This window comes from Astyanax mexicanus, chromosome 21, assembly GCF_023375975.1.
Source record: "Astyanax mexicanus isolate ESR-SI-001 chromosome 21, AstMex3_surface, whole genome shotgun sequence".
Lineage (NCBI taxonomy): Eukaryota > Metazoa > Chordata > Actinopteri > Characiformes > Acestrorhamphidae > Astyanax > Astyanax mexicanus.
Window position 1 is genome coordinate 5,337,073 of NC_064428.1, and position 24,570 is coordinate 5,361,642.

The following is a 24,570-nucleotide window of genomic DNA, read 5'->3' on the forward strand; positions in this document are numbered from 1 at the left end:
ATAGCGCTTTTCTAACACCCAAAGACGCTTACAATGCAATAATTTTAAATCTCATAGACCCATATTTTATTCACAATAGACAAAAAAACATACCAGGTGTCATTTCCAAAAATTGGGACACGGCAACATAAGCCTGGAAAAGTAACTGGTACTAAATAAAAACATTTAAAGCAATTTTTTTTTTATGATCACCTTTTTATTTGTTCTACAAATTTTTAACAACTGTGAAGAGCTAACTCACATGACTCGGTATTAAAGGAACATTTTATTTAAAAATACTCTTTAAAATGAGTCTCTTAGAAGCAAAAATTGACAGATATTTACAAATCTGCAAAAAAATCCCTGAAAACTTTGGATTTCCCACTAGCTACATTCCAAAAAATAGAATCTAAAGATTTAGTGAATCAGGAGAAATCCCAGTGTGAAACAATACGAAAGGTCAGTACTGATCTTCGGGTCGTCAGGCAGCACTGTGATAAAAACAGTCTGTACTGATTTTGTACTGGAAATTAAAGCTTAGATCAGGCCCAAAAAATCCAGCTCGACCCGGCCCAAGTAATTATGATCCAAAGGCCGATTTAAACCCAACATTTTTTAAGTAAGTAGAGCGTAAAACTGAGCTATTTAAAATCATTTTCGGGCTGTTTGAATGAGCGAAATCTGTTCAGAATGGTGTTAATTAACATTGCAACACTGAAGAAGCTTAGACCTGTTATTTAAAAAAAATGTTTACTAAGAACAGCTGCACAGAGCGCTGCAAGTACAGTGCGTAATGCTGACAAGTGAAGGAGCTCACGTGAGAAGCTGCGTGAGCCCCAGAGCTGCGTGATTATAAAGTTCTAACTTGTACAACACAGTGCAACAGTTTGATTAGTTAATTTGGGTACCACTTTAAAATAAGACTACCTTTATAAAGGGTTTATAAATGGTTTAAAATCACATTATTATTATTATATGGTTACTAATTAGGTTGTACATGCCTTAAAAAACAATTAATAATCAGTAGATACAATATAGATGGCTGTGGGTTCATTATTTGGCAAACAGCAGGTCATTGTTGCCCTTTCTACATATGTGTTATAACTGATTATTAATGGTTTTAATGCATTTACAACCTAATTATTAAGAATTAATAAACTAATTGTAAACCATTTATAAACCCTTTATAAAGGAAGTCTTATTTTAAAGTTCATACCTCACTGGGCGCTCGTTCAAGGTTTCGTGGCAAGGACAGCTGTCCTCAGCCCACTCCTTATCCACTGGGGTTCCCCAGGGTTCGGTACTGGGTCCCCTTCTCTTCTCAATATACACTGCCTCTCTTGGTCAGGTTATCCGCTCACATGGCTTTTCCTACCACTGCTTTGCTGATGACACCCAGCTATACCTGTCGTTCTCACCTGAAGATCACTCAATCTCTGCACGGATTTCGCAGTGTCTCTCAGACATATCCTCATGGATGAAGGAGCATAACCTTCAATTAAATCTCTCAAAGACTGAACTTCTGGTTATACCAGCAAAACCATCTTTTCAACACAAATTCTCTATAAGCATGAACTCTCTCTCTCTCACCGACAAAGGTTGCTAGGAACCTGGGTGTTCTGGTTGATGACCCGTTCTCGTTCACGCACCATGTGGCCTCAGTTGCTCGATCCTGCCGCTTCGCGCTTTATAACATCAGAAAAATTCAACCGTTTCTGACGCAACAGGCCACCCAACTCCTGTTACAAGAAGTCGTCATCTCACGCCTCGACTACTGCAATGCCCTGCTAACTGGCCTCCCGGCCTGTGTAGTAAAACCACTCCAGATGATCCAGAATGCAGCAGCACGTCTGGTCTTCAACCAACCAAAACGGGCACATGTCACCCCACTGCTCATTGAGCTCCACTGGCTACCAGTTGCTGCTCTTATTAAATTCAAAGCTCTTACAATCACCTACAAGGTGAACTGAACAGCTCCTTCCTACCTGCACTGATCACCCCTGAAGACTTACGCTACCTCCCGGCCGCTGCGCTCCTCCAATGAACGTCGCCTCGCTTTACCAAACAAACATTCACACAATCCAGACTGTTCTCATACAGAGTTCCCCAATGGTGGAACAAACTACCTTCCAACACCAGATCAGGAGAATCTCTCACTATCTTTAATAAACTCCTGAAGACAGAGCTCTTCAAAGAGTACTTACTCTCCTAACACCTCTAACTAACTACCTTCTACTACCAGATCAGGAGCGTCTCTCTATCTTTAATAAACTCCTGAAGACAGAGCTCTTCAAAGAGCACTTACTCTCCTAACACCTCTAACTAACTACCTTCTACTACCAGATCAGGAGAATCTCTCACTATCTTTAATAAACTCCTGAAGACAGAGCTCTTCAAAGAGCACTTACTCTCCTAACACCTCTAACACACTAACTACTTCTAACCTCATTTCCTTCTTCCCCATCCTTCACTCCTCTATCCTATTATTCCCTTTGACCTCCTTTAAGCCCTGTCTAAAGATGTTTTTACCTTTAACTTCTATTACTTTTGTACTTCACTATTGTAAGTCGCTTTGGACAAAAGCGTCTGCCAAATGTAATGTAATGTAATGTAATATAAAGTGGTGCCTTAATTTGTTATATTGTGATTATCATGCTATAGCTTTATATACAGCAAAAATAGCATTAAAAACAGACGCTTATGTCACAGACCATTTTTTTTGCCTTACCTAATCTAAACTCTACTGGAAATGACTGTAAGTTAAATCTGTATTAATGCAGAGAAGAAGTCATATGTCCACATTGTCTACAAACGGCATTGTTTTCTCTGGGCCAGAGTTTTCTCAGATAATCCGACTACTTTTCAATTTATCAATTTGCTTCAGTCCATTTTAAATAAGCGTCCCATTTTTTTGGATATAGCAACAGTTATTAAATAAACACAACATACAAGTTGCATTATTGTTGTTAGGATGGTTTATTATTAATTATTAATCACAAGTTCACAGTTTATTGATCATCAGTTCATGAGTTTATCTGTTAAGTGCTTGCTGACAGTTTGGTAATAGTGTTTCATTGTAATTTTCACAGTAACCAGCAAAATATGCATACTTTAATCAGTGTTACTTTCAGTATATAAGTGTTCATTTTTTTATTGTACAAAATAATGTAGCATTGACGAGTCCATGGATGTATTCAGAGCTGGAGCTTCTCTCTGGGTTAATAATATGTTTCTTTTTCCACCCATCCTGAAAAGAAGGAGAGACAATGATTAGTTCTTCAAACTTTCTTTACATTACCTTACGAACTTAGTCATTTTCCATATATGTATCCTTTTAAATTAGACTACACATAAATACTAGTGAAGACCAGTCACAGCCATATTTCTTTCTTGGTTAATGGTATACTACCTTTATTTCAAACTATTTAGAGGCATCTTGTAATTCACTTGTAAATGTAAACAGTAAAACATAAATCTTTCTTACCTCCTTTGTTCCGCCTGAGGATGTATCTTCTAGCCTCATCATAGAAGAATATGAGGAATGCGTATGGTAGAGCACATAACCACCACCAGGGTCTGAAAAAGAGAAGGAGATAAATATAGTTATACTACAGAAACCACTCTTACAACCAGTGTAAATTATTGCTAATCTATTTAAATCTATATCCAATCTATAGCAAACTATCTATTAATGAATGTCTGTTATCTGGTCTATTTTTTATTATACATAGGTGAATTAAGCAAAACTAGTAAGGATGCCTACATAGAAGTAAATATGGGTGTTTCAGTAAACAAAACTGTAATTCTTAAAAAAAAATCTTCTTTTAAAGTCAATTCGAGCTTTGGATGTTAATCTACACAGATTTCTCTCCTAAAAACGTTTATTTGGGTGAGTGAAGCACTTCTGTTTACTTTCAGTAAGCTTAGACTTCAAATATTTTGTCTAAGGGGAAAGTTTAAGTGAAGTTTCTCCAGCACTAAGGCTAGGTGCAGCAGCATTAGCATTAGCTGCAAACGGCAGTGCTAGCGGGTGCTGTAAGTGCTGCCGGACAGTGCCACACTGGGTGTTCATTTGTTAATTTTGTTCTTTTACGAAACACTGTAGAGATAGTTGTACCAGAACAGTAATTTTCTGTTTTTAGAATGAAACTGTTAAGCATTGCAGGGATGGTTGTGCCAAAAGACTGATACCATTATTTAGGATATTTCTTATCCTCGCAACTCAGGAATACTACTGCTGCTTTTAGTTTAAAGGAAAAAAAAAATACAGAATGATACTTGAATAACAGTTAACTCCCACAAACCTACCAGACCACTCCTTTTCTGTTTTTTAAAAGAAATATAATAGACATTGAGGGATTGGATGTGCCAGGACACTGATACCATTACTGCTGATTTCAGTTAAAAATAATAAAATTCTTAAGGATTGCTGCTTTAAAGCCCCACTAGGTAGGATATCCTTGATTTTTAATCTTTTTAAAGAAGTAAAATTACAGCTTTAAACTCACTGCAGAACTGCATTGAGGTGTAATAGAAGGAATAGCGGTGCTCTCGTGTCTGTGCCGGAGCTCCTCTGAGGCGGCCGCGACCAGCGCTCGCGAGAACTGCGACCTGCTTTCCGACCTTTAGTTCTAACAGTTCTACAAGAACTACTGGCTCATTCTTTACAAACTAACATACAGACACTCTGGCAGAAGCTGGAAAGAGACCGAATATGTCTGTGAAAGCCAGAAAACGAGAAAGAGAAACTAATCCGCCTGAAACATTTATTACACTCTATGACTGTAGGGGGAGCCCACGAGCACAAAATCAATCCTACCTAATGAAGCTTTAAAAATGATACAGAAAAAATCTGCACAGCGGTTCCAAAACCAGTAATCTATTTCAGACAAGTAATATTCTGTCTTTAGAATGAAAATATTAAGCATTATTTAGGATACCATTATTTACTGATACCATTATTTAGGATATTTTTTTATCCTCGCAACACTACTGCTGCTTTTAATTTAAAGGAACAAAAAAATACAAAATGATGCTTTAATAACAGTTAACTCCCACAAACCTACCAGACCACTCCTTTTCTGTTTTTAAAATAAATAAAATAGACATTGAAGGAATATATGTGCCAGGAAAGTCATTACTTAGGATATTTTGTCCTCCCAACTCAGGAGTATTACTGCTGATTTCAGTTTAAAATAATAATAAAAAAAAATCTTAGGGATTGCTGCTTTAAATATGATACAGAAAAAAATCTGCACAGCGGTTCCAAAACCAGTAATCCATTTCAGATATATTTTTTTTACTTTTGACTAGGAACATGTAGAAAAGTTGAAATACTGAAAGTTCAGTGTTAACTGTAATATTTGTTAGCTGGGATTAGCATTATACTGCAGGTGAACTCACTTTAGTGGATACATTCTGATGGCCACGTCCATCCCTGGACAGTACGACAGGAACGAGGCCAAAGCCGTCTCTTCAAACAGCCCAAAGATAAGGATTTTATTCCTGAAGAAAAAAGAAATGAGAATAATGAGAGTATATTTTTATTATTTATTCTAATCATTAAAAATATAATACAATATGACCAATATTTCAACAGTTTAAAAATAAAAACACTTCATCTACATACTTCATTTTCTGTTTTATAATGGAGTTCATCCTGGTCTTACAGATGATCAGATCGGCCCACTGCACAATCACAATACTGACGAAGAATGCAGTGTGACACGTGTACTCTACGATCTTTCTGCTCTCATAGGTCTAAAAAAAGATGCATGCTTTGTTGAGTAACATACAATCCCAGTCAAAAATCTGAGCACATATTAAATTAAAATTTTCATTATTATAAAATGTTCTGCAATGTAGATTAATACTAAAGTCATCCAAACAATGGAGAAAAACATATGCAATTATTTATTAATCAAAAAGGGTTAAACAAACCAGAATAAGTTTTATATTTTAGACTCTTTAAAGTAGCACCTCTTGCTTAGATTAGACAGTTTTGAACATATTTGCTGGATTTTCTCAGTCAGTTTTATGAGGTAGAGTCTCCTGGAATTCAGGCTTTCAGTTAACAGCTGTGCTGAACTCATCAAGAGTTAATTACTTGAATTTCTTGCCTCTTAATAAAGTGTTTGAGAGCATCAGTTAAAGTAAAGTAGTGAAGAGGTAGAGTTACAGGTATACAGTGAATAGTGAAGATTTGAGTAATGTTCTAATCCAGATTATGAGAAGCAAGAACCACTCAACTAAGAAAAATATACTTAAAGCATTTTATCAGGTTTGTTTAACACTTTTAAGTTTATTACATCATTCCTTATGTGTTGCTTTATAGTCTAGATGACTTAATTTACAAAGTAGGAAATTACATCATGATTTATTTGCTATACACACCCATTCCTGGCCATAGCTGTCCTCTAGATCATTCATATACTTATCATCCCAGTCAATACGCAGCCCTAAAAGATACGAGGGCAGGAATCCGTTCTCCGCCAGGATCACAAAGTAGGTGAAGAACCCTGCAGCTGCCTGCATCATTCCTGAAACACAATAAAGAATACATTTAAACTGTCGGTGTAACATCATAATAAACATAGCATATGCATATATCATCATACATCACAATATATTTCTTTATTTTGGAGAATGCGATACAATTCTGATAACGATATGAACAGTAATAAAGCCAGTAGTCTACAGTGTTCTGCTGTTTCTGTTCAGCTTTAATGCAGTGAACTGTTGGTGGCTCTCTGTAACGACCATCAGTCAGTAACAGATGCTGTAATTACTGTAAAAAATCTCAATTTATAGTTGCCATTTATTCCTTAAAAATGACTAACAATTTTCAGAAGACAGTCACACATGCCAGAGGTTGTTTTCATAAGATGCTAGTCTACTTAAAGGACCACTATGTAAGTAATTTTCAGTAGTAAATGATAAAATGATCAGGATGTATCATCAGATATTAAGGAAACATGTTGAGTGAAAGCACTGGCAGCTCTTGTTAGCACGGATTCAGCAGTACGTTCCTATTTTAATTGTGCAGGCCGTCCCGGGTTTTGTGATAGTTTTGTCCTCTGACTCCTCCTGCTGCTCGTTCCCCAACACTAACTCCGCCCACCGAGGTTGCCAGCACTACAGCGAGCGCAGCACAGCAAAGGAGCTAGCAGAGCTGGTTCAGTTAAACCTCAGCTGCTACACAGCTTAAAAAGCCTCAGCATGTCTCAAAAAAGCTCAGTGACCAAAGCAGGAATATAACAAGAGTGAATACTGGCAGTGAGTTCGAACGGTGGAGACTTAGAGCTCAAAAAGACACAAGACCGACCCAGAGCTGCTACTTTTCTCCTGAACAGGTAAGCTAACTGGCTATAGCTAATTCAGTCACGTCCTTTCGTGGAGCCGCGGTCCGACACACAATGGAGCCGCGGTCCGACACACTGCGGGGCTTTAGCTCTCCCTAGTGTAACATACAGTCAATATAACTCTAGATATGGGGTTTAGAAGAGTTTAGAATTGCTGATTTTCTCCTTTTCTTTCGCTCGTACTCTTAGCGTTTTGTAGATTGCTGAATTTGGCAACCCAAATACGTCTGATGGACTGCTGTAGCCATTTCACACACTCGCTCTCAGGTCCTACATAATGCACCTTTAAGATAAGTCAAGTTAAGAGACTTTTAAGGTCATATAATCTGAGTACAACTACTCAAATATGTCTTAAAGAGTATCTAAACGCATAGTTTCTATCAAACATTTACAAAATTTTCATTAATTTTAAATAAAAATGTTTTTGTAGGGCCTATTAAACGAATGAAAATTATTATGACAGCAACGTGAGCTTACATACAGTGTTTAACGTTTTTTTCAAGTAAAAGTTTGCATATTGTTAATATATTAAATGTCTTACCGATCTGTCCGTATGCCATACTGATGAGCCTTTCATTCACCAGCTTGTCTGTTTGGGGGTTTCTGGGCTGTCTCTTCATGATATCACTCTCAGCAGTTTCATATGCCAGTGAAATAGCAGGAACCTACAAAAATAAAACACATTTTATACACATTAATAAACAGAATATGGAAGAATGAACAATATTAACTCAGACTCTCTTTCTTCATTTACTTTGATTAAACAACAGTATCATACTGTAATATTTTAATAGTAAGACACTGTTTAAAAACCATACCTCACATGTAAACATGTAAAAATGTGGTCAGTAAAGGAATTACTGTAGATAGCTGCAGTTTATCAGTATAATACATTATTGTGTCATAAAAACAATATGTGGCATCTTCCCTTTACAAGTTCAGTGATTGGATTGGACTCTTTTGGCTGATACTGTTTTCTGCCCCGTAAACTGTCTTTTACATTAGCATGTTAGCACATTCACTGAGTGTGCACTTTGTTAATTCAAAATAAATCTAAATAAATAAATAAAAAAATCTGGTGTTGTTAATTAGGTATGTTTCATTATGATACAAAAAAAAAACAAAACTCTGTAACTCTATAGCTTGAGTAATGTTAGCTAACGCTAGCAGCAAAGATAATACTGTTGTAAAGTGTGGTTGAGCTAGCTTCTGATTTTACTGTGCACATTATAATGAGACTTTTGAATGATAAATCTTTTATTCTTTTTTTATTTGTTTAAAATTTGTTTCATATATACAGTTCCAGTATCATTATTTTTTTTCTACATTACAAATCAATACTGGAGTGATCCAGACTATGAAGGAACACATAAGGAATCATGTAGTAACTTAAAAGTGTTAAACAAACCAAAATACTCTGTTAAGAAGCTTTTAGATTCTCTTATCTGGGGAGCTGTTTGTTAACTTGTGGTTTCTGAGGCTGATAACTCTGATGAATTTATCCTGTACAACAGGGGAAACTCTTGCTCTTACTTTCCTGGGTCGGTCCTGATGAGAGCCAGTTCCATCATAATGTTTTTGATGGTTTTTGTATCTGCACTTAAAAATACTTTCAAAGTTCTTTAAATTTTTCTGATTGACTGACCTTCATTTCTAAAATTATTTTTTCTTTTTGTTTTATTTAGTTGAGTAGTTGTTGCTTCTCATAATCTGGATAAGAACATTACTCAAATATTCACTATTCACTGTATACCTGTAACTCTACCTCTTCACTACTTTACTTTAACTGATGCTCTCAAACACTTTATTAAGAGGCAAGAAATTCAAGTAATTAACTCTTGATGAGTTCAGCACAGCTGTTAACTGAAAGCCTGAATTCCAGAAGACTCTACCTCATAAAACTGACTGAGAAAATCCAGCAGAGATGTTCAAAATTGTCATCTAAACAAGCGATGCTACTTTGAAGAATCTTTTTTGTGAAAAACACAAAATTTAAGGTGTGTCCAAACTTTTGACTAGTACTTTTTGCTAGCATGTTAGCACACCATTGTTCTAGACATTCTAGAAAACAGTTAATTACAGTATATTATGAAATAGAAGCACTATAAAATAACAGTAAAATGCTTAGGTCTCTGATACCAGTATATTACTTTTAATTTACAGTGAAACCCTTTACAGTATATTAGACATTTTCTTACCATGTCAGTTCCAAGGTCAATACAAAGTATAGTGACAGTTCCAAGAGGTAGAGGAATTCCAGCGATGATGAAGAGGAGGAAAGGTGAGATCTCAGGAATGTTACTCGTCAGGGTGTAGGCAATGGATTTCTTCAAGTTGTCAAAAATCAAGCGACCTGGAAAATCAGATTTTATTAAAATATTCTGCTTAATTCAAAATAAATGTGATGATGACCAATTTAACCAGTTTCTTATTTTATTTACCTTCTTCTACTCCAGTCACAATGGAGGCAAAGTTATCATCCAGCAGAATCATGTCAGCAGCCTGTTTGGAGACATCAGATCCAGCGATACCCATAGCTACACCAATATCAGCTTTCTTCAGAGCTGGAGAATCGTTCACACCATCACCAGTCACAGCCACGATAGCACCCTTAGAATTAAAATAATATAGAAATTATTACAAGTGCAAAACTTTAAAAAAAAAAGTATAAATAAATAAAAGATTGAGAAAATTGAAGGTACCCGTCTCTGGCAGCCTTCCACGATGATGAGTTTCTGCTGTGGGGAAGTTCTGGCGAACACGATCTCAGTGTGATATCTCAGAACATCGTCCAACTGCTCTGGGCTCATTTCCTTCAGTTCTGCCCCGTGGACCACACACGCTTTAGCTTGTCTAAAAAAATATGCATAATTTCAGTCAGAAAAAGTTTTTTGTATGGATGGGAATTACAGGGCATCGTACGATATGATATTATCACGATATGTTTTAGACAATAATGATGATACACGATACTGTGATTCTTTGATACTCAATATACTGTATCACAAGACCATTCTCTACAATACTTCACAGCACCTGTGTTACAGAAGAAGATAAAATACTAAATATCCTAAATAAGCAAATACCAGGAATTATAGATTTATTGGTGTTAGTTTAACAAAATTTAGTCAATATTATTCACGGCATATTTACCCTTTTCTTTTGATTAGCGCCACCACATGGAGTTACGAAGCAACTTCTCTTAGTAAGGTTAGTTTCGGAGTGGAGAGTTTAGAGACTATTTTTAAGACTCTAAAGAAAACTTTACGAAGCGATTATGCAAGTGTGTAAGATATCTGAGTAGTTTTAGTTGGTTTTAGAGACACAACACTGCAGTAAATTACAGTTTATAGACGTTTCGTGGAAGTATTAAACTGCTAATATAATAACGTATATTGGTGGCTAGCTAGCTATGTATTAAACTGCTAATATAATAACGTATATTGGTGGCTAGCTAGCTATGTATTAAACTGCTAATACAATAACGTATATTGGTGGCTAGCTAGTGTGGGAAATCTTACGAAGAAACCCTGTTTTACCTTGAATGTATTGACACATATCTCACAATCATGATTACTTATCTTAGTATCTAAAATTACATAATCATCGTGTGAAACCTTGTATTTTATATGCATTAACCAATACTCACATTGTATCTGATCATTTTTATTACTCAGTGTATTTTACACGCAATTATATAGAAGATTAACCAATAATCACAATATATTCTTTATCAGGCATGTGACTAACACAGACTCTATTATATGACAAATTAACCCACATGATACATTAACCCACATTAACATATAACATATGAGATGTAGCTCAGGCTTGAAGTATTTTGTTTTACTGCATGACCCTATCTAACGGTCATCAATTCGACTGGTACGGGGCTAATTTGCTACAAAAAGGCTATTAGATCAAAGCAGCCTTTTGGTGAGTGAGTGCCTCCCTAAAAAACCTCTGCTTCAAAGCGGGGGGTGACGCACACACACAGATAGTGCCAGGATGGAAGAACACAGTCAAGGTCAAACACTAGTGGTCCTGTCAGACACGTGAAACTTCAGTATTAACACGTGCATGCTAACATGAGATGATTTTAACAACGCCTCATCAACAGGCTTACGTCATTTTGGGTATAAACATGGAGTCAGATCAGAGGGGGGTCAGAACTCTTACTTAGACGGCTGTAACACTGTCTTATATGTATTGGTTCTCCTGAATATTCAGCTTGTAATAAATACTTGGTTTGCTTTCAACTTCACTCCACTGTCTGACTCTCTCTATCAAACGAACACGCAGGGGAGTTGTACCCCGGACGAGAGGTGGGAGTAGCCCACCTCACATTTTCTTTTCTACAACACTAGCTATGTATTAAACTGCTAATACAATAGCGTATATTGGTGGCTAGCTAGCTATGTATTAAACTGCTAATACAATAACGTATATTGGTGGCTAGCTAGCTATGTATTAAACTGCTAATACAATAACGTATATTGGTGGCTAGCTAGTTATGTATTAAACTGCTAATACAATAACGTATATTGGTGGCTAGCTAGCTATGTATTAAACTGCTAATACAATAGCGTATATTGGTGGCTAGCTAGCTATGTATTAAACTGCTAATACAATAACGTATATTGGTGGCTAGCTAGCTATGTATTAAACTGCTAATACAATAACAGATATTGGTGGCTAGCTAGCTATGTATTAAACTGCTAATACAATAACGTATATTGGTGGCTAGCTATGTATTAAATTGCTAATACAATAACGTATATTGGTGGCTAGCTAGCTATGTATTAAACTGCTAATACAATAACGTATATTGATGGCTAGCTAGCTATGTATTAAACTGCTTATACAATAACGTATATTGGTGGCTAGCTAGCTATGTATTAAACTGCTAATACAATAACGTATATTGGTGGCTAGCTAGCTATGTATTAAACTGCTAATACAATAACAGATATTGGTGGCTAGCTAGCTATGTATTAAACTGCTAATACAATAACGTATATTGGTGGCTAGCTATGTATTAAATTGCTAATACAATAACGTATATTGGTGGCTAGCTAGCTATGTATTAAACTGCTAATACAATAACGTATATTGATGGCTAGCTAGCTATGTATTAAACTGTTTATACAATAACGTATATTGGTGGCTAGCTAGCTATGTATTAAACTGCTAATACAATAACGTATATTGGTGGTTAGCTAGCTATGTATTAAATTGCTAATACAATAACGTATATTGGTGGCTAGCTAGCTATGTATTAAACTGCTAATACAATAACGTATATTGGTGGCTAGCTAGCTATGTATTAAACTGCTAATACAATAACGTATATTGGTGGCTAGCTAGCTATGTATTAAACTGCTAATACAATAACAGATATTGGTGGCTAGCTAGCTATGTATTAAATTGCTAATACAATAACGTATATTGGTGGCTAGCTAGTTATGTATTAAACTGCTAATACAATAACGTATATTGGTGGCTAGCTAGCTATGTATTAAATTGCTAATACAATAACGTATATTGGTGGCTAGCTAGCTATGTATTAAACTGCTAATACAATAACGTATATTGGTGGCTAGCTAGCTATGTATTAAACTGCTAATACAATAATGTATATTGGTGGCTAGCTAGCTATGTATTAAACTGCTAATACAATAACAGATATTGGTGGCTAGCTAGCTATGTATTAAACTGCTAATACAATAACATATATTGGTGGCTAGCTAGCTATGTATTAAACTGCTAATACAATAACGTATACTGGTGGCTTGCTAGCTATGTATAGTTAGTAGAAAATACACACTACATGTTGCCGCTAGCATGTTGCCAACAATATTAGCACGAATGATGCTACTATGAATGCCACTAGCATGCTGCTAACTATACTAGCACAAATAACACTGGCATGAATGCCACTAGCATGTTTCTAATGATCATAGCACGAATTATGCTGACACAAATGATGCTAGGATGAATGCCGCTAGCATGTTGCTAATGGACACTAGCACAAATTATTTGAAATGATCTATGAGCTTTTTGTGTTATAAATGTTTATAAATGCAAATGATGAACTACAACCTGCTATAGAACTTGTTTTAGTTGTAATGTAAATTCCTACTTTTATCTTACAATAGAAACAGCTTCATTTTACTTGCTGAAGAGACATGTAGTAAAGGCATGTAGTAAAATACCTATTTTAAAGATTTTTTTTGTTGAAAAAAAAAAGAAAAAAGAAAGATTTAAAAAATGGTTGGCCAAAATTTGCTCTATATTTTTACGTGAAACTGTAATTTTTTAGAATGTAGGTATTTGTATTCTTTATACTTTTTACCACATATAAGGATTTTAAAAATGACATAAATAATAAGTAAATAATAAATGTTAACCTGGGATCAACATCTCCAACAGGGATGTTCAGACGAGCAGCGATGTCCTCCACAGTCTCGTTACCCTCAGAAATAATACCTACACCCTTAGCAATGGCCTGTGCTGTGATTGGATGATCACCAGTGACCATTATGACCTGGAAACAAATTAAAATATGTGAAATATATGAACGTCCCTCTTTTGTGCAATGTGAAATGCATTTATTTTAAGTTATATATAAATTGTACTGCTGTACCTTAATTCCAGCACTTCTGCATTTGGCTACAGCATCTGGTACAGCAGCACGAGGAGGATCAATCATAGACATCAGGCCAACGAAGCACAGGTTCTCAGTGGGGAAGTTCACATTTTCTGTATCGAATGCAAAGCCTTCTGGGAACTGGTCATCTGGGAGATTATAATGGCAGAAACCTGCAACGGAGAGCCAACATAAATATTCTTGGGTTTCACGTGACGTTAGCTTAGCTGGGTTGGTTAAATTCCTTTTAGATGATGTTAATCAGCTAACAAATTAGTGCCCATTCCACCAGTCACAGCTTTTAATCCCAAATGTCCAAGTTTATCTAGAGATAAAGTCGGCTAAAATCCTTTCTAGATGCTTAGCTTAGCATACCTTAGCTACTAAGCTAGTTGCTGTCAGAATAGGTGCTATCTATTTGCTGGTGGTGTAGTGTAGCTAGATGGCTATGCTAGGTAGCTCTGTTAATGATTAGTCATTTATAACACTTTGGCTAAGCTAAAATGAGCTAAGCTAAAATGTACTAAACTAAACTAAGCTAAACTGGCTAAGATGTGGGGAGTGTCACGTAAATCTGATGCTTTTTAACTAGTCAGAATGATAATTTAACACAAGAACAAGATAGATATGAACACATTTTATCAAATTTGTTGAGGTACAAGTTGTTTTTCTTCTGACTTTAATCTATTCTTGATGGATGGCTAACAATTTAGGGCCCATTCCACCAGTAGAAACCCTATCCATTTCTACTTTTTTAGCTTTCAATTACAGCTTTTAATCCCAAATCTCCTTGTGTTACCAGGAATGTATTTTTACAGGTTGCTCTACTAGGTTGGTTAGCTCCCAGGATAACAAATTAGTGCCCATTCCAACAGTATAAAATTTATATCTGTATCAAAACAAGCCATTTTAATAAAAAGTGAATATGCCATTTGTAAGTTTTATGTGTAATTTAGCTACCTAACTTATCTGCTAGGGAAATGAGTTTAATTTTTTTTAGCTAGATAGCTAGGTAGTTCTGTCAATTTGTCTTGTCAGTAAACTTAGATTGTATGATGCACCAGAGAAAAACTATTATTAAAAAAGTGTAATTAAAATGTAAATGCACAGAGATGCTGACTAAGTAGCACATATTGATTACTAACTTGATCGAATAGTCTGACTAAGATAAGATCAGCTAAACTAAGCTAAGTTAAGATAAACTTAGCTAAACTGGCTAAAATGTGGGCAGTGCTATATAAAGTACATAAATCTGTTAAACATCTAGTTCATTAGATTAGCCAAGGTACAAGTGTTTTTCTTCTAAAGGATTAGGATGCTAATTGTAGCCATCTACCACTGACCATTTGCAAAGCCAGGAATTCAGTGTCAAATATGGTGGGCACAACAAAAATATCACATGACTGAATCTCTAGAATAAATATAGGTTGCCCAAAACTACTATTGAAAACCTGCTTTCAGTTGGCATTCATTTATCTTACCCAACACTCTTTCTCCCAGTCCTCCAAGTTTCACATAAGCATGCTGGAAAGTATCCTTCAGTTCATCGTCCAGACGCTGCTCTTTTCCATGAATCATAATGGTGGAGCATCGGTCCAGGATCCTCTCGGGGGCTCCCTTCATTACCAGCAGGTGCTCGGTCTCTAGGGGGCTCGGGTTCTTGTGGATGGAGACCTAGTTTACAAAAGTTTGGGTTGCCAGTAAATATAAATTCCACCACTTTCTTAAAAATGCTCTTATCATGATTTTAACAAGTCAGAAAATACCTGGTATTTGTTGGTGGAGTTGAAGGGGATCTCAGCAAGCTTCGGGTACTTGTCTCTCATCTCCATCACTGAACCACAGCAGAGTGTAATACACTTTAATAGAGCCGATTCTGAGGCATCACCCGCTGTATCTCTCTGTAACACACGCACACACATGCTAATATTCAGTAAAAGTGCAAAGAAAGACTAAGGCTACATTCACACAGCATTATTTACGTTATAGGTAGCACAGATGTTATTATAGTATTGTTTTGTGGCAGTATGAACAGCAAAAACACATTCAGTTCTAAATTTTTAATTCCAATTCTAATTATGTTCACACTGAGAAGAAGTGAATGTAACACAAATCTGATCTTCTTACCAAAAGCTGATGACACAATTTTTAAAATACTGTCCATATCTTACATTCGTGGCAACAGTCCTTGCTGTGTAACTGTTTAAAACAGCAGCGCTTCATGTGAAGTTTCGGTTTCATCCTTGTCAGAATCTTAAGAGCTGCGATTTGAGTTCAAACTGTAGCTGTAGCTAAATTTCCTTCGGGATAAATAAAGTATCTATCTATCTATCTATCTATCTATCTATCTATCTATCTATCTATCTATCTATCTATCTATCTATCTATCTATCTATCTATCTATCTATCTATCTATCTCTGAGAATTGTATCCAGCCTCACTGTAAAAAGGGCCACAAATCATTCATTTTCCTATAACTCAGCCTCTCGCTGTGTCCGTGTTCAGCCATTTCATTAGAAACACTAAACGATTGCGATGCAAGTCTTCCAATATTATTGAATCAGAGCCGTTGTGCGTTTTTGCATCTTCTTACATTCATTTCTGTTCACCTCACATCGCAGGAATTTCAATCTGGCTGTCGCTTTGCCACAAATCAGATATGCATTGGATTTCAATGCCACATATGCAGAATTAAAAAAAAATATCAGATTTAATCTTTTTTTTTTTTGCTGTTCACACAGCCATACAAATGTCTGTGTCACATATAAAGGCAAGATTGGATTTGGGCAAGTTTTACCTGCTGTGTGAACATAGCTTTTAATACGTTTGGTATTGAAACCCAATACATATACGATTTGCAGCTTTTATGTCAAAGAGAAAGAGAAAAAACCTTTGAGGAGAAAAGAAATTTGACAAGAGTAGACTGTTGAGAATAAGGGGTTCATTGATTGGACAGTGTTGTTGAATAATTTGCCATTAATACAGTGAGTATGAGTGAATTATTGGTGATAAATACAGCTGTCAGACTGAACTCATTCATAGCTTTTGAGATTCTGAATGAAACCGAAACTTCACATGAAGCATTGCTGTTTTGACTTTTCACTCCATTTAAGTCTATTTACAGGGGATAGTGTTATTTTATGTAACGCTATTCAACATAAAAGATAAGAAAAGAGTCAAATAAATATCAACTCTAATAATCAAACCTTTAGGATGGGAACTTTGCTCTGATCCCCCAGGAAGACGGCACAGTTACACAGTCCAGCTACACGAGCCAGAGCCGACCATGTAGGAGAGCTTCTATCAAATGAAGTTCCACTCTGATCCTCGGTGGTGTCTGCTTCATGGATCTGGTTATCAAACCACATGTGGGCCACAGTCATCCGGTTCTGGGTCAGGGTTCCAGTCTTGTCTGAGCAGATGGTGGAAGTAGAACCAAGAGTTTCCACAGCTTCCAGATTCTTCACCAGGCAGTTCTTCTTGGCCATTCGCTTAGCAGTTAGAGTCAGACACACCTAAATGATAAACAAATAAGTACAAACTGTTTAAACATGTTTTTAACACATGTAACAAGCATTTCTTCACTTTTATATACAGTATACTTTACTGTCACTATTGAAAGTTTTTACAAAAAAGCTGCTAGGGTTTAGAACAGGGGTCGGCAATTAAGTTCAGCCATGGGCCAAATATTTTCCAAGACATTACGTGGCGGGCCACACAAAAAAAACTGTTTTGGAAAATTATGTGTAATGGGATGGAAGATAGAGTGCTACACACTAGTAGCTCTCCAGCCCAGAGGGTTGTTGAACCCAATTGCAGAACAGTTGAATTCAGGGCAAGTAAATGCAAGAAAAAAGAAAAATAAATAAACACATAGCTACTCGCGGGTAATGGCACCCGTGTCATCAGGGTCACTACCCTGACTAGTGAATTGGAACCCGACCGGGAAAAAACGCCCTTATAAGGAGATAAGGGAGCACAATAATGGGCGGAAAAACGAGAACGGGCGGAAACTAAAGTCACTCAGAGAGAAAGAGACAGGGGAGGAATGTAAACAAAAGCTTACCAGAGAAGATTTTATTTTATATTTTTTTCATTATAGTTTTTTCATTATTTCATTATAGTTTTTTTATTATTTTATTATAGTTTTGTCATTAGATTTTTTAAATTTTCGCCTATTGCCGACCCCTGGTTTAGGGAGTTAAAATAAATTCTCTATCATACATAAAAAAAAAAAAAACATGTTCAGGTTTTAGTCAATTGTATATTAAAAAAGCATCCTATCCTTTTTGACTAAAAGATATAAGTCGCAGTATATAGATAGAGAAGAGATTGTGAAGGATGAGCAGTGCCTCTTTGCCCTTTTTAAATATTTTAAATGGTTAACATTAGATAATGCATTCTTTTAAAAGGTCACAGTTGCATGCATGTGCAAAACAAAATGTAGACTTAAATAATTGACTAGATCCTAAATGCTTTAATGTCTATGTTGCATTTTTTAATAAATAAAAACGCAACAATGACAGGGGAACATTTTATTACTAGCAATACAAATTATTTAATGACTGGGGAAATAAAAAGTATGTTAAGATAATAATGTTTTTGCATTATATGCTTCTTCAGCTACAGTACTTACAGTGACTGTAGCTAGTAGACCCTCTGGTACGTTGGCTACAATGATTCCAATAAGAAAAATCACAGCTTCCAGCCAACCATAGCCAAGGATGATAGACAGGACGAAGAAGGACACGCCCAGGAAAACAGCTACACCAGTGATGATGTGGATGAAGTGCTCAATCTCAATGGCAATTGGGGTTTTTCCACCCTCAAGACTCGAAGCTAATATAGCAATACGACCCATGACTGTGTTATCACCAGTGTTGATCACAATTCCTCGAGCAGAACCTGAAGAAAGAGATATTATTATTAATAATAGTTGTAGCAGTAATAGTAGTAGATAAAGTAGTTTTGTAGTTCTTTTTCAATTTGTATGCATGTCTCTACACTGCAAATTTCTTTAATTAGAACGGTTTAGCAGTTCTTTCACAGTATATATTTATGATTTTCAGTTTGTGCATGATTTCTTAAACACGAACGAACAATTTAGCAGTTCTTTCGCAGTTTATGCTCACGATTTCGCTTTTTTTTTTTTTTTTTTTTGCAGTTTATACACATGATTTTCCAGTACATGCTTACAGTTTTGCAGTGCTCAGGATTCCCTACATTTTTCACTGACTGTGCTCACAGTTTAGCTGCTTGTAAATGATTTTTTTTTTATATAAGCATACAATTTTTCGATTTGTGCTCAGAATTTTGCAATTTGTGCTCACGATTTTGCAGTTCTTTTACAGTTCGTTCTCACAATTTTACAGTTCTTACTCAGGATTTTGGCTTGTTTTTACAGTTCTTACTCAGGATTTTGGCTTGTTTTTACAGTTCTTACTCAGGATTTTGGCTTGTTTTTTACAGTTCTTGCTCAGGATTTTGCTTTTTTTTACAGTTAGTGCTCGCAATTTTGCAGTTTGTTCTCACAATATCACAGTTTTTCACAGTTCATGCTCACAATTTTGCAGTTTAATGCAAAAAATAGTTTGTGCTCACAATTTTCATAATTAGAAAAGATGCTTTTGTATATACAAGATGGATCTGACTTATTTGACAGATTTTAATGTGCTTTTCCACAATAATAGATAAAAATGATGATACGTTTTATAACAGTATAGCTTCTCTTTTACTGTAACTGCAAAAGCAGTTAAAACATTTTTTCAGGGTCAGTGATATAACGAAGAAATTTCATTTTGCCAGATGCAAAAAAAAAAAAAAATATATATATATATATATATTTACTGAAATTCAGATTGTGGAGCAGAAATAAAAAACCTGAAACATTTCTTTCTTTCAAAATTAAAAAATAAAAATCAATTTTTAAGTGTTCAGAAAATGGCTATTGATGCTCAGACTTTTGTTAAGACTTTTTGCTCAATGAACTTAAAGTAAAGTTGTTTTTTTTCACAGTGTACCTTCTAGGCAGTTTGTGGAAAAGAACACAATATTTCTCGTCTCCAGCGGATTTTCATTGGAGAAGTCAGGAGTACGAGTTTGTGGCTCGGATTCACCAGTAAGAGAGGAATTGTCCACCTGAAAGAGACAAAGTTTTTTTATTCTTTTTTTTTCTATACCTGTTCAAAATTAAATTAAAGCATTAAATGATTTAATTGGTCCTTTTCTCACCTTACAGCCGTGTGCAGAGATGATGCGCAGATCAGCTGGAACTCTGTCTCCAGCTTTAATCTCTACAAGATCCCCAACCACCACTTCCTCAGCATTGATGCTCTTTTTCTCTCCACTGCGGATCACCAGAGCTTGCTGCAGTTTATATAAAACAAATAGAATCAGTTAAAGAGTTAAAGCAGTAAGAGTTATATTTCTATATATATTTCTATAACACTTTTCTGTTGCTGTCTGGGTTTTTTTTATACATGAGGGACGAGGTTCTTGAAGGAGTCCATGATCTTGGAGCTCTTGGCTTCTTGGTAGTAGGAGAAGCAGCCGGTGATTAAAACCACAGCAGCCAGAACTATACCCAGATACAACTGTAAAAACACACAAACCATATAAAAAAACTATAATTAATCAGCACTGTATGAATTATATTAATGCACAGAAATAAACTGAATATTTAAAGCATTTCGTGTCTCTTACGCAGAGGTGTAAAAAGTACTGAAAAATTGTAATTAAGTAAAAGTACCTTTACTTTGCTAAAATTCTACTCAAGTAAAAGTAAAAGAACCCATCTAAAATCTACTCAAGTAAAAGTAAAAAAGTACTCGATTTAAAATGTACTTTGAGTAAAAGTTACATAAATACTTTTAATAATTTGATGTAAAAAAGTAAAACAAATCATAAGTTAAATTGTTTTTAATCAACTATTATTCTACATAATAATTTGGACCTTTTTCAGGCAGTATTTGTTCAGACCACCCCATAAAACATTTTCAAGAACAAGTGTTATAGGTTTCTATGATCCAATTTTTACTTTTAAAAAATACAGTTTATAGTCACCTATACGACCATAACTTGTTATGGTCGTATAGGAGACTATAAACTGTATTATTACAGTTTTACAGTTCATTGTTATATTTTAACTTGCAGTTGCTCTGCTTTAACTGCTGTTTAAATGTTTTTTTTAACATTTAAGCAGATTATTTAATGAGAAAATTACTTAAACCACATGCTTTCTCAGGTTTGATGTGGAAGTTTTGAAAGCATCCGTGCCAATTAATATAATTTTTAATTCAGACAATTGTTTTTCCCCCAGCATTTTATTTTTTACTCAGTAATTGGGAGTTTTCCAATGTAGTGAAGTAAATTACTTCTGTCAAAATGTACTTGAGTAAAAGTAAAATTACCTATTTTAAAAACTACTTTAAAAATGACAAATTACTCATAAAATCTACTCAATTACAGTAACTTGAGTAAATGTAGTTCATTACTTTCCACCTCTGCACTTACGTTATCATTTTCTGGTTCGGTTTCTGTCGTGATCTGAATTGTGAAAGCCAGGAAACAGAGGGAAGCTCCGATCCACAGTAGAGTACAGAATCCACCGAACAGCTGCCTGCAGAACTTCACCCACTCTGGGGTTGTAGGCGGAGGAGTCAGGGCGTTGGGTCCGTCACGTTCAAAAATCTCCTGAGCTCGAGAACTGGACAAGCCCTTTATAATAAAAGATCAAAATAATTAAATAAAGATATAATAAAGGGTAAGAAGTACACAAAAGACAAAATAGTCACAATAACATATTTTTCAGATTTACCCATATTTAACCATTATCTATTATCAAATTTACAAGATCTTATTTGGGATTTAAATTATTTAACAAATTAAATGTTTTAATTCATTGTTTTAAATGCAAAAATGTAGCATGCATTATTTTAGATTTGACTTAACTTGCTCTTTTAGCCTACAATATATTGGCTAGACAAACAACCATTAAACAAAACATAACACAATACCCAATGGAAGGAGCCCTGGTGGGCAAGATTTCACACTGATGGTAAGTTAGGATCTGGGGGAGACACCCATTATGCAAATAAGGTGTTTAACTGGGCGGAGTTTAATTAAATCTCTGTGGAGTTATAGCCAGTATTTATTGGGTTTAGTGGGATTAACACTGAAATATTCAACTCTGTCAAATAACTCCAACACTGAACACCATTTAAATCTGAAAGAGTTAAAATTACACTTTGAGAGTTAAAATCAACTCTCCTGTTTTTGCTGTGTATAATGTACCATCCAAATAAACAAACGATACCAAACTTTTTACTCACTTTGTTAAGATCTGTTCCATATTTGTGATGCAGTTCATCTAAAGTCAGCTTGTGATCATCCTGCAGAATAGAGAACAGAATAGAATTAAAAATATAAAAACAACAAAAACTCACAAAAAATAATTAATTCAATTTATCATTCTGATTGAGTTTTTTTTTCACACAATAAAATATGCATTTTTTGGTATTAATTGTAAAACGCACCAGTTCCACTTCTTTCTTGAGCTCATCCATGTCCTTCTTCTTTTTCTTGGTTTTGCCATCCTCGTCTGAATTTGCTGCCAAATTGTATTTATCATTTCCTGTCTGAACAAAATAAAACAAATACACAAAAAAATTAAACTGTGCACACAAGAAAATGATGATACAATAAAAAAAAAATACTCAATAATACATGCAAATTTAAATTATTGTTCTGATGCATTTAAAAGACACATAATCCACTCACTCCGAACCCCATCTCTGATTCTGTACTGGAGCTCAGCGTATACTCCACAGTTCTGCATCAAACTGCAGGCAGGTCCAGCCTCACTTCACATCCCTTTATAGCTTACACTTTCTCCCGTCTGGAGGGAGGGGGGGTGATCCGGGCAAAACTCAACTCAACTCAACTCAGCATTAAGGCAAGTCATTTGAATTTCTCCATGACAACAAAAGCAGGTCATTTAAATTTCTCCACGGCAGTAAAGACACCTGCAAAAGTGTTTTTGGAAAAGTATTGAACCCTTAACCTTTATGTTTACACAGTAATATTCCATTATTACACCTATAGCCATATTCCGGGAAAGACATTCGAGACGTAAACAACTTAAATACGGCCCCAGGTGCGTTCGGCTAATTCCAAACACAAGCCCACACCAGAGGTCCAGAAAGTAGGAAAAAATAAAATAAAATAAAATAACAGTGTTTCTAACATTTGCTTAGAGTTTCATTTGATTGCAGACCGTATGATTTCAGGATTCAATGTATTAATTAAAAAGCTGTAAATGTACCACACGCTTTATAACAGTATACCTCGTCTTTTACTGTAACTGCAAAGGCAGTTAAAGCATTTTTCAGGTTCAGTGTGATGTAACGAAGATATTTCATTTTGAAAGAATAACATCTAAAATGAATCTAAAAAATAAAATCTGGAGAAATTTGACTGAAATTCAGATTGTGGAGCAGAAATGAAAAACCTGAAACATTTCTTTTTTTTCAAAACTAAATAATCAAAATCTAATTTTAAGTGTTCAGAAAATGGCTATCGTGGCGCCGAGTGGTCCGGCAGTCTAAAGCGCTGCCACTATGAGCGGGAGGTCGCAGGTTTGAATCCCCGCTCATGCAGCTTTACCATCAGACTGCCGGCGCTCAGAGGGAGCAAAAATGGCCCTGCTCCCTCCGGGTGGGTACAGTAGATGGCTATAGTTGTTCAGACTTTTTACTTTATAAAAATCCTTTTTCACAGTGTACCTTCAAGGCAGTTTGTGGAAAAGAACAAAATATTTCTTGTCTCCAGAGGATTTTCATTGGAGAAGTCAGGAGTACGAGTTTGTGGCTCAGATTGTCCACCTAAATCAGGGGTGTCCAAACTTTTTTTGTTGGGGGCCAGAAGGAGAAATATATTTGAAGTCATGGGTCAAAGACTCTGTAATATAACAAATAATGAAATATACCACTTTAAATAATACATTTTCCTGATTACTTTCATTTACACACCATTTTACTGGACTTACTATCTTTATCTTTGACAGTGTTGAGTAAACTAAGACTTCTTAATTACGGCAACTTTTAGACTCTTTGGCCCCTTTTTTTGCGCTAGAAATGCGCACTCTCTCCGCTTTTAGACTCTTTTGCCCCTTTTTTCTGTGCTAGAAAGGCGCATCCTCTCCGGTTTTAGACTCTTTGGCCTGTTTTTCTGCGCTAGAAATGCGCAGCCCCCCCTTTTAGACTCTTTGGCCTGTTTTTCTGCGCTAGAAACGCACACCCTCTCCACTTTTAGACTCTTTGGCCCGATTTTCTGCGCTAGAAATGCACACCCTCTCCACTTTTAGACTCTTTGCCCTATTTTTCTGTGCTAGAAATGCGCACCCTCTCCACTTTTAGACTCTTTGGCCCGATTTTCTGCGCTAAAAATACGCACCCTCTCCGCTTTTAGACTCTTTGTCCTGTTTTTCTGCGCTAGAAATGCACACCCTCTCCACTTTTAGACTCTTTGCCCTATTTTTCTGCGCTAGAAATGCGCACCCTCTCCACTTTTAGACTCTTTAGC

The 24,570-nt window shown here is 35.7% G+C and overlaps 2 protein-coding genes across 2 annotated transcripts in view; both read right to left on the bottom strand.

Annotated features, from left to right (window-relative positions):
• Nucleotides 1-24,570, bottom strand: part of LOC103044221 (sodium/potassium-transporting ATPase subunit alpha-1) — an 82,392-nt gene that overhangs the window by 24,400 nt on the left and 33,422 nt on the right. The window lies entirely within an intron of this gene.
• Nucleotides 2,937-22,872, bottom strand: LOC103023580 (sodium/potassium-transporting ATPase subunit alpha-1). Its single transcript, XM_022674948.2, has 22 exons — nt 22,768-22,872; nt 22,524-22,625; nt 22,320-22,379; nt 21,502-21,705; nt 20,469-20,582; nt 20,221-20,355; nt 20,010-20,127; nt 18,626-18,894; nt 17,196-17,504; nt 15,756-15,890; nt 15,471-15,663; nt 13,987-14,162; nt 13,751-13,887; nt 10,043-10,193; nt 9,782-9,950; nt 9,539-9,693; nt 7,882-8,005; nt 6,373-6,518; nt 5,609-5,739; nt 5,383-5,484; nt 3,464-3,555; nt 2,937-3,226 (listed from the first exon to the last, which is right to left on the bottom strand). The coding sequence occupies exons 1-22, from the start codon at nt 22,777-22,779 to the stop codon at nt 3,198-3,200; spliced, it is 3,063 nt and encodes a 1,020-aa protein (XP_022530669.2). The 5' UTR covers nt 22,780-22,872; the 3' UTR covers nt 2,937-3,197.

Excerpts from the sequence above, each read along its gene's own strand:
- LOC103023580 (XM_022674948.2), bottom strand. Across the intron at positions 21,706-22,319 it reads ATGGAACAGATCTTAACAAA|GGCTTGTCCAGTTCTCGAGC; the intron begins GTGAGTAAAAAG and ends TTTATTATAAAG. Across the intron at positions 14,163-15,470 it reads ACTGGGAGAAAGAGTGTTGG|GTTTCTGCCATTATAATCTC; the intron begins GTAAGATAAATG and ends TCTCCGTTGCAG.